Source organism: Gymnoscopelus braueri (genome assembly GCF_963280865.1).
Source record: "Gymnoscopelus braueri genome assembly, chromosome: 8".
Lineage (NCBI taxonomy): Eukaryota > Metazoa > Chordata > Actinopteri > Myctophiformes > Myctophidae > Gymnoscopelus > Gymnoscopelus braueri.
This window is the reverse complement of record NC_137609.1, coordinates 10,419,192-10,430,791: the sequence shown is the minus strand read 5'-3', so window position 1 is coordinate 10,430,791 and position 11,600 is coordinate 10,419,192. Positions and strand designations below refer to the sequence as shown.

The 11,600-nt window shown below is 42.5% G+C and overlaps 1 protein-coding gene across 1 annotated transcript in view; it reads right to left on the bottom strand.

The window, feature by feature from the left end:
• Positions 1 to 11,191, bottom strand: part of unc119a2 (unc-119 lipid binding chaperone a2) — a 23,251-nt gene extending 12,060 nt beyond the window's left edge. The window contains exon 1 of the mRNA XM_080435847.1: positions 10,893 to 11,191. Within this exon, the coding sequence (XP_080291973.1) occupies positions 10,893 to 11,190 (298 nt within the window). The 5' untranslated portion in view covers position 11,191. The remainder of the gene's footprint in view (positions 1 to 10,892) is intronic.
• Positions 11,192 to 11,600: the final 409 nt, after the last annotated feature.

Genomic DNA, 11,600 nt, shown 5'->3' with positions numbered 1-11,600 from the left:
CATCCAACTGACCTTCATCAGGCATCAGGTATTGACTGGACCAAAGCGATATACTCGCAATAAAAAAACTGTGTGCGGGATCTCTCTCTTTTTCGATTTCTTTCTTGAAAATTTCGAACATTCTTTTATGTTTGAAAATCTCTTGAAATAATAATTCAAATGTCTTTGTAGGAAACCAAATGTTTTATATATTTTCTCGCGACCCATAAAAATAGGTTTGTGAACCAAAAACGGGTCCCCCACGCATTGTTTGGGGACTAACTGCTATAACCCACTTCTGCCCCAAATAAACACTTCTGTCTCAGCGTCGTCGGCATGTCATGAGATCTGTAGTGTCTGCTTCACTGCACTGTGACTCTCTGCTGGCATCTGCACCACACTGTCTGTGTGCATACTCTGCACACAACTAACCACTTCCAACCTGGAGTCCCTGTTTGAGGCAGGTCATTATAGGCAAACGTTTTCTAAATTCAAATCATTTTCAAACATTCTCAAAAATAGCTAAAAGTGGGGGGCCGGGGCCGGGCCCCCCAGCGGACGCCAGGGAGACCAATTGGAAAGGAGAGGAAAATGAAAACAATTATTGTCACTTGTGCCAGGTTAACCACTTTCTACCTGCCGTCCCCGATTTGGACATTATTGTCAAAGAATGAAAAAGAATGAAAGAGAGACATTTTTCAAAAGTAGCAAATCTACAATCTCACAGTCACAGCATGACACGTTGTGAGCTTGTATATGGGCTATTTTTGCTATTTTATTAGTTTTTTATAGCAATTTCCAAATAGCGGGGCAGAAGTTATGGCTATTTGGGTGTCCTTGGCATGAAAAGATTTGGTAACCTCTGTTCTGGTACAGTATAGGTCACTGGTAGGCAAAAGTCGGCACGTGGGTCAGAACTGGCGCACCAACAATAATATCTAGCCAGGCATATTCGTTTGTCAATAATTTACAATATCTGCCTGACGGTCCCACATTTAGGTTATAATGTCCAAATCGAGATTCGACCTGTACTGGAAGAACGCTTGTTATAAAGGTTTCATCCATGTGAACATTTTGTATTGCAATAAAAAGAAGAAAAAAAAGGTTTCACATTCCTAAAACAATGTACCGTATCTCTCCGAAGAGACCTTGAACAACCAAGAGCTCCTGTTCTATGAAAGAGCTCTTGTTTATTATCTCTGTTCGAAAAGGAGCGTTACTGTCTCCAGATAATGTTCTTTTTTTACTTTTTAATTAATATCCTCACATTCAAGGATGTGGCCTGCACAATATGATCACAATAAAATGACTATCTGCATAATTATGTAACATACAGTATGATTATACATGCAGTTGTATCCATATGCAGTTATACCACACAAATCTTTCTTTATTAACATTTAAAGAAATACATTCAGTATTGTATGTATATAAGGCTTTCTGTCACATGTTCCAGTTCTTACATTAGCCATTAATTATGTTCTGGCCCACCATCTAATAATGGCTCAGAAAAAGATCGGCCCGAGGCCAATCCTACTACCGACCTCTGGTGTACGGTGTTAAGACCACCGGCATATGAAACCATATTAAAGGCTTAGCAGTTATAGCAAAGGCTCATCATGGGATCTAGTTTATTGTATCCCACAGTGTAAGACACAGAAACCTTGTTCAGATGCTGATTGGTTGAGTTTGGCTTCATGCATGCGTACTGAGGACAGCAACGTTAGCAGCCAAGATCCTTAGACGCAGTGCAAATACAGAGATCAGTGTGCTCAGTGTGCCTTTGTATTTCTCTGTTTATGTATTGTTACCGGCTTGGCTTCCAAGTCCTGCGTGCCATTGTTGGTCATGTGCTAATGTGGCCACGTGTCACGTGACAGCGATGGGCAAGGGAAGAGAGGAAGCCATTTTTAAATGCTAATCCTCTAAGAGTCTAAGATTAGATAGCAGGGGGTTAGGATAGTTTCCTTTCCTTCCACAGGAGAACGGAGAGAAGGGACTGGGCTGGGGCAGGGCGAAACACCTTTTTATCCCTTCTTTTGGGCATGGTGACAAAGCCTTGGCTCTGTCTGAGTCATGGAGCTCACCTCACCCAGGTCCTCCCAGTCAAGTGTGAAGTACATTGCTCACAGCAGTGGCAGTTCACTTATCAGCACTCAACAACTAAAATGCTTCCATTCAGCCTCCAGAGTGCTTCCTATATTATTCCTAAAAGTCACGTCAGCGGATGTGGTCACCATAGTGACCCCCAATAAGGCACAGCAAGCTCCCTTTGTCTGGTTTGGAGCTCGAAGGCCTTGTTGGCAAGGAAACTAAAAGTCGGACCACAGCCTCTCACTCGCATAGTGGATGTAATGAATACGTCCCATTCTACGGACAAATTTGACTCTCGTTTTTGTTTGCCATATCCAGATATAGAACATGCATTAATTCTTGTTGACCCCCTTTCCCTTCAACACACACACACACACGCACATGCGCGCGTGCACACACACACACACACACACACACACACACACACACACACACACACACACACACACACACACACACACACACACACACACACACACACACACACACACACACACACACACACACACACGCACACACAAACCTCAGCGAATGACCTGCCATTCACGATTCAAACCGCCACCAATGAAGACATGTTAAAAACACAAGGATTGCACATGACTGTTTCTGTATACTATAGGAGATGAGACCCCAACTGTGGTCTGTGTGTTGATTAGAAAGGCCCTTCTATTCGAATGCAAATAGAGGGTGATGTAGGTCTTTCTTATATCTTATGGGGTTGGTTTTAACAAGACCTTTGACATTGCCATATAATGTATACTTGTATGCTGAAATATTTTTGGTTATTCTCAAAATTGTGACTCTATCTCTCTCTCAAAATATTTGAATTTGAACACAAAACACAAAAAAAACGACAATAATGGCGTGGCCTCCCTGTCCAATATTTAGCTATCGATAACTTTAGGTGTGCAGTTGTGAAAACGAGATAAACGAGATAACGTGATCCCAAGATTTACTGCTCCATTCACTTCCTGGTTAAAGTATTTGGAAAATCCCCTGTATCTCGGCTCCTGTGTTTTACTATGTATTTTTGGCGTGACAGCGTATAACAAGCGAACGGAAGCACAGTGAAACCCTCCGTGATTAGCAACCATCAGGGGATCGATTATACTGGAGATAAATATTCTGTGACTACTTGAGAAAGGAAGAAAATCGAAGTCTGGGCTTTATTTATTTGTATATACTCTGGCAGTGAAAGAGTTAAGGCGCATGACACATATGGGCTCTGATGGGCTCTGATGCAGCCGGACAGTGAGTTGCGGGTTCAATTCCCGAGCCCGATGGCCTTTGCTGCGTGTCTTTCCCCGTCTCTCTCTCCCTGATTCCTGTCACTCTTCACAGTACTAACAAATAAAGGCTAAAAAAACGTTTCTGTTTTCATGATGTGATTGGTGGTCTACTTTTATTTGGGCCATACAGACATAAATACAGACAAAACCCTGTCCTAGATGGTTCAGCCATCAGCATAAAAATGACCTCCTTGGCCAATGCTATGCAGATATGAAATGTGTGTTAATGCCAGGTGTGAAATGTGGATGTATAGGGAGGGACTCAAGGGAGGGCAGGATTCTGGAACACAGAGATGAGGGGATAAAAAGCGGAAAGAAAGCAGATGAAATGAGAAGATTAGGAGAGCAGGGAGGCACGGGACCGATTCATTTAGTCTAACCAGAGTCTGCTGAAATAGAGCACGGGAGTAACAAAGTAATTGTCAGCAATTTGTCAGTAATTGACTAATTTGACTTAGGTACTATAGATGCAAAGGAGGCTTAAGAGTAGAAGAGAAAAGAGGGATGGGGGACAGAGGGATCAGTGGGATCTTTGTAAGCTGGTCAAACAACCGAGGAAGAAGCTTTTAACTATATAACACATATTTCAACAATAAAAGATAATCAATAGAGGGTCCCTCTACAGAGGTAATTACATTTCAAGAATGGGTCATCTGTTGTTCATTCATCATTTGATCATTGTGTTTGATATCCAAAGGTAGAAATCAAGTGACCTGAGGTCTGAAACTGAGGTCAGGTTATTATGCCTTACTGGAGCACTCTCTCAAAAAGCATGCCTTCTCTCAACAGCAAGTGATCAACTCCACCCATCTGGTGCTCCAGGTCAAATAAAACGCAACAACACAATCAACACTATTTGAGGATCAACAAAGACCTGTGAATGTCCTGTTCAGCCCAGGTGTATTGTTAAATCTAGTGCGCCCTCAGGGCTGAGCTATGCTCTGTACCATTGTCAACTGTTGTGTGTGACACCACATCTCCAGTCACATGAGAAAACACGGGGACACGGCTCAAAACAAGACAGAGCCTTCAATGGCTGCCTGTCCTCAGGAGATAGCTCAAGTTGCCTCACGCTTTCTGTCTCAGAGAGAAATGGTGTCAGCCTTCGTGGCAGAGACAGAGATTTCATCCCCAGAAGAGAAGGAAAACAAGTCAGCAAACAAAATGTCTCTTCTCCATCTGACGCGTGCGTGTGTGCGTGCGTGCGTGCGTACATGTGTTGGGAGTACTTTCTTCAACCTGAAAAATATAAAGTTTCATGACATGTCTGCTCTTATGAGGCAACTTGACAACTGAGTGAATGCACTGCACTGTCTGGAACTGCTTGGCATTCCAATCAAATGTTCCAGCAGTTGTGACAGCATGACACACTGGACCCTCAAACTTGATCATTCAACAATAAAATATATAAATCACAATATCATCTCTGAGGGCCCCTGTCATTTGAGAGCCGCTAGAGTCTTCCTAATGAGGGAAAGGGAGTATTTCATGGTCCCCGGTCGAGTGGACCAGATTAAGCTTTACAGCTTCACCCAGCTGATGGCTGTTCAAATGAGCTGTTGGGAGTTAAGTGTCTTGCTCGGGCAAGACAAAGTTTGAGCTCAAACTGAACCATCCTGATTCCCAGACGGACTCTCTACAACTCAGCTATATGGCTGCTCCTTTAGCTCCTACGCTGTAAAATCCTGAATGTTAATTCAAATCTGAGAGTGCACAAATGTAACCAAACGGGTCCTTTTGGTTAGTACAGTCTCGGAGCTATAAATGGATCAATTACAAATGAGGATTGCATTGTGTACTGTATGTGCCTGGCACTGTACTGTTTCTGTCTGTCTGTGTTTTTCACATCATGACAGAACAGCGGGGTGAAGTTTTGGAGGTGCATGCTGGGGGGGAGCCCAGAGTGGAGGAAGAGTGGAGGAAGATGAACGGATGTGAATCCAGAGATGCACGCTCCGCTGACCATATAACCATGTGCAAGATGCTTCACGTTGCCTTAGTAACCTAAGCATGCACCAACGTTGCCATAGCGATTCTCACACACCTCTTCTTCTCTCACCTCCACGCGATGCAGACATGTGCCAGGAAAGTTGGACATCTCAAGGGAACGCATTTCTCACACCTGTTGTGTGAAACAGGTGACGTGGTGGGTGGACAGGATGTGACCATCCATGCGTCACCCATTTTGACACGATGGGACCTGTCCTGTTGCGTTGCATGTTGATAAGGACGAATGGTTTACTATTCCAAGCCTATCGGTATGCAACTCGAATGGCACTGAGTTGGCAGAATGGACACCGCACCACCTGGCATGGCCACCTGCTAGGTTAACACCTCGCTCAAATATGCCTCACAGGGCTCAAGTCCACTTTCTACGGTGCACCCGTGACCCGTCTTGTTTTAAATGTTTTTTTACCAGACTCAATCAACCTATTACGAGTTGGTAGTGAGAACGGCACTTCCGCATTCCATTTATCCATCAATTCAACGGGCAACGATTCAATATATAGCCTAATTTATATAGTAATAACTTTATTGTGAAAGACACTTATTCAGCAAAACTTTTAAAATAAATTATCATATCCTCCACTAGAGATACACAGATCCCCCATTACTATTCATAGTGAACAGATCAACCAGGTATGTTCGTATACATACCTAGGAGTAGTAATAGACCACCTTTTGTCATGGAAAGACCAGATTGAATCAGTGGGTAAGAAAACAAAACAAAGAGTCTATTTCCTTCGCCGTCTGAGATCTTTTGGTGCTAGTAGACAGATTCTTCTTTTGTTTTTCACTTCTGTTATTATGAGTGTTCTGCAGTACTGTAGTACCACCTGGTATGGATGTCTGTCTGTAGCTTTAAAATCACAACTGCTGCAGCAAGTGAACATTTGTTCAAAGATTGTTGGACAACCACTTCAGAGGCTCTATACATCTACGTATAATAACAGTATGATAAGGTTGGCAAGGAATATCCCTTCAAACACTAGCCATGCTTTGTATGGAGAATATAGGTTGCTGCCTTCAGGAAGGAGATACGGTGTTCCTACATACAATAAGGTCAAACTGAAGAGGTCCTTTGTCCATCAGACGACATTGAGGCTTAATCAGGAGTTATAGGCCAGGGGTAGGCTGAGTGGCGGACATTGCTCTTGTATTTTGTTGTTTTCTTGTGTCATGTCAAATGTGTGTACTGTTATATGTTGCATACATGGCTGTTGGGTCGCAAGACAAATTTCAGTGCAAACTGACAATAAAGTATTATCGTATCGTATCGTATCGTATCCATCGTAGGCCCCTGAATCAAATCGAATCATTATCTTACTGTGGCAATTTTTGTGATATCTGTAAATATTGGCATCGTTACCTGAAGTATTGCATTGTGATGAAGCTTGTGATTTACACACCTAGAAAGGTCTGGTGACGGTTAATGTTCACCAAGAATCATTATGGTACATCATCCATAACCAAGCTCTCTGCAGCTGGGCTGTCAGAAAACACAGAGACATGCACACACGACGACACGGGGCACTTTACACTTCCCCTGATCTGTAACAGGCAACTGTTTTACTAACTTAAGGTACTTAGGATAAACAACCCCACATGTCAGAAGAGGAGGGGCGGGGGGGAGATGAGATTAAAAGACAATTCGCGGGGAGATACTGTGGAGATTGATTGATTGAATACTTTGTTAGACAGAAATGCAAACAGCACGAGTACAGTCAAACACGGATAACGCCAAAAAAGTCCTTGCGGTCTTGTTTCCATTGGGGTCCTTTGTATTCAATTCATCAACATAACAGATGATGACAGATAGACTATTGAAGAGAGGACAAGTGAGATCTGATTCTCCACTTTGACCGTAAACTTCCTTGATTCAGAAAATGTACTTGTCCTACATGGAACTCTGGATGTGGGGTGAAATTGAGACATGCTTTTGGTATTTAGGACACCTTTGTGAAATGTATATATTTAGGACATCTTAACAGGTGTGCATCTCGTGAAGAATCTGATGGAAGCAATAGAGCACCGAAGTCTGATGTAATTTACGCATCCTCCTATGCGTTTTTTTCCCCCCATTCTGAATTCCCATAGAAGTGTTTAATATTGCGTCAAATAAGAAATGTGTTCCAAAAATTGACTCTTATGGATATCAACTGACGGTGAGAAAACGCTAATGTTACTTCCGCCGAATTAGTAAAATTTTCGCCAGAAATGGACTGTATCAAATATGAGTGACTTAGTATCATAAACGATACAGAGCCACCTCCCTGACAATATCGCCGAGACAGTTTGTTTATTTTTGGACCACAATTCTTATATGAGACGATTCTAAGATGACCCAATGTTATTCTCCATAGAGAAATTACTTTACGACCCAGGGGATGAACGAGTGACGTCAGGACTTCTGTACTCTATTTCGGTTAATCATAGCCCTATATATTTCGTTGTATGACAAATAGCAAAAATAGCCAATCTACAATGTCACAACGCCTGTCGAGCTGCTATTTTTGCTACTTTTTTTTTTTTTTTAACTCTCTGAATTTCTTTTTACATTTTTGAAAATGTATGAAAATCTTGACCAGTAATGCCAAAATAGGGTCGCCAGTTTGAAAGTGATCAGCCCGGCATATTTATTATAGTTACCTTCTGTGTTGTGAAATGTGAATGTATGTCTGTCTGTCCCGGGCATAGCTTGTGTGCCATCTGACCAACCCACCACAAACCATATGACGGGTGTGCAGTGCTGAGTGGCACTGTCTGAGTGGCACTAGCAATAATATTTTGAGTGGCACTGGCTGAGTGTCTGTTCGCGGGCCTGCTTCCCTGATTGGCCAACCTGATCAATTGGCTTCATTGACAGGCTGAGCTTTCTGTCACATTTGAAGTTGTACAGTTTTGCCACTATAAGTCGTCAGACACACATGTGCAACGATGACATCAGGTAAAGGCATGTACGGGTAGGTATGTACGTATTTTCAACTTGTATCGTTCCCGACTTGCCAGAGTAAGCCGGTTCCCGGGTAGGCTGGTGCCATACTGTTCCAGTATGTAAATATAGGCTATAGTACGCAATATGCCCTTAACTGCGATACATAATAATCTGTCCATGTACACAGCAATATCCATAGCGTTCAATTAACCGTTTGTAACTCCATGGTTACAAATGGAACCATGTGGTTGTACACTTTCATAGTTAAATTACCACTCAAGATTTTACAGTATATAGACGAAATGTTGTAACTGCCACAGATGAGGTGTTGTATAAGGTCTTAGGCTTGCCTTTAAATAGACAGGTGTCTATCCTGCTGCCTACCTATTAGCTAACTGAGAGGTGTTGAGCTGGGTTAAGACATCAGGCAAGGATAGATGTATTGTAGGCGTTCCTGTATAGAAGAAGAAGAGCTCTCTCTGGCAGAACAGAATTTAACCACATAAGCCCTATATACTTCATCTGCATCATATGAAAAATATGATGAAACTAGAAGCCGATCTACAAGCTCACAACATGTCTTTGACGTGTTGTGAGCTTGTATGCTACTGGCTATTTTACCTATATATATATATTTCTTCAAAGTTTATGAACATTTTGAGGATTAGCCCCAAATAGGGATGCCAGGGCTAATGTGGTTAAATAACATTAACTTAATTGTCACGATGAATGGCCACTGAATAAAATAAAATAAAATGAAATAACAATATCAACAATCACTGCCTGTAATGATATCTAATCTTGCCCCATTATATTCTGTTCAGCTGGTGTCAACAATCAGGACGAGGCACTATTTATCATGATAACCATGTATTTACCTAATGGAGAGCTTTAGAATCTCTGGGCTACAAAATAACTTGTATATTTCACAATCCAAAGCTGTGAACAAGTGAGCTAGGAAAGAGGAAAGAACAACACAAAATCCTGGGGAAATAACAGTTGGTGTATGTGAGCGTTGATATTTGTATTAAATTGCATTAAAAAAGCCTGTAGGCTATAAGAAATAAAAAATAAATTGGAGACATAGCTAGCTGAGATATTACCCCTTTTTGATATACAGGTGACAGCATTCAGACAAGCTACAACCTGTCTGAGGAACTCACAGAACTTCACATTTTCAAGGTATGACATGACTCAAGTTTATATTGTTCATGACCTCAAACCCTGGGTAGATACAAACACTCACCACATATCCACTAAACTGCTTCACAGCTGAACAGTTAAAGTAATTGCAAAAACAGCAACAAAAGATTTGTGGAATGACTTTGATGTCATGAAAGAGAAAAACTCAACCACTGCTGTGCATCTTAATGGAGCATAATTCTGATGTGAACTCAAATCTACGCTGCTCCCCTTGAAGGCAAGTTGCAATCATAAAAACAACATCAATCAACACGCAAAACTGTTAGGCTGTAACAAAAATAAGCTACCTTTTGTTGTAAAGAGATTTTAGAAGCCTAAAGCGAGCAATGTTGATTTAGCAAGCCTTAACAAGCCTCTTTTTGTTAAAAAAGAACTCAGCTGGTAATAAAAATGAAATTAACCCTAATTTTAGCCTACATTGATGCTCATCAAAAATATCAATATAATAATAAGAAATCAGTTCTTTTCTGTGAGCAACCCGGTCGTACGGCAAAGTATACATCGACTTTAAAGCTCACTTCCATCCACAGCAGAAACTAAAGCTATGGCAAAAATAGCACATCTACAATTGTCGGTCTCCAATGCCATACAAAGTAGATACATAAACACAATAGTCCGTAGCCGGTAGCCTGCTATGTGTGATAATGTGTCACTTCCACGCGGGCTAAATGAAATAGTAGCCTGCTATAACTATAATGTAAGCACAAAAGGCCATATAGCACGTCCTCTGACTCGTTGACAACACCACTCTGGCGTAACCGGAAGACTCACCCCAAAACACGCTCGCCCCCATTTTGTTCTTGTATTTGTTTTACTGAGGTCGGATAAGGTTAGAAATAAGTTTAGGGTTACGTTAGGCATACTTACACACAGGTTAAGTTTAGGAATAAGGTTAGGTTTTGGCACCGTTCTACTGAGGTTACGTTTAGGAATATGGCTAGGTTTAGGCATATAGTTTTACTGAGGTTACATTTAGGAATAAGGTTAGTTTCTTTTAGGCATAGTTTTACGGAGGTTACGTTTAGGAATAAGGTTAGGTTTTAGGCATAAGTTTTACTGAGGTTACGTTTAGGAATACCAGCCTGGCGATCGTTCCGAGGTCACCGGATTTGCCCCGGGGCGACAGTGTTTTGGGGCGAGCGTTTTGGTATTCCAATCTGGCTACTGTACAGTGTAGCTACACGGCGGTAAACAACACGGCCTGACTTGATACAATGATGCACTGTTCCGTATTATTATGTTTTAATTGACTGATGTGATGGATGGGGCGGGCGGGGGACGATCTAATGCGTGATAAATGGCTCATCATCATCCACAGTAAATAACGTTTTATAACAACGACTCAGAACAGGAGGACAGCCTCATCATCATCATCTTCATTAACAACTTACTCTGTGTGATCTTCTGTAAACCCAGTACATCCTCTGGAGTGATGATGGTGTTGGCGAGCAGTTCCTCCTCCGTGGTCGAGGGGACCCCCACCCCGGCCGAGTTGCAGCCTTTCTTCACTTTCATCTCCGACGTCTGGTTGTGGTGGTTCGGACCCGTGTCGCTGTTATTGATGGTTCTCCTGCTGCTGCCTGCTCCGGTATCTCCGCCGCCGCCACCGCAACTGCCTGGATTAATAGCGGCGGGCTTCTTAGCGCTGGATGATGATGATGGGTCTCTGCTGGTACAAGAATAGCTCATTCTCCGTCCCTCCTCCCCCTCCTTAAACCCCGGCCTCAGAGATACACAACAGCCGCCTCCCTCCCTCCCTCCCTCCCTCCCTCACCGAAAGATGCACTGACTGACTGTCTATTTATTATCAAGTGTGCTTCATTCAAATCCCCTCTCTCTCTCCTCTCTCTACGTCCTGGTCCCCCGTGTCTCATATAGATAGACAGACCGTATAGCCTATATTGGAGAGGCAGTGGGATTACAGTAAAAAGGATGTGCGCATGTTTGGGGTCGGTCGGACAATTGTATGAAAATAATATTCTACACTAGAGGACCGGCAGTTGGGGGGGGGGGGGGGGCAGCAGATGGTCGTGCTATTAAGGAGGGGGCGTGTTTGTGTTCACTAGAAGAGAACAGCAAAACGCTCGCCCCAAAACACA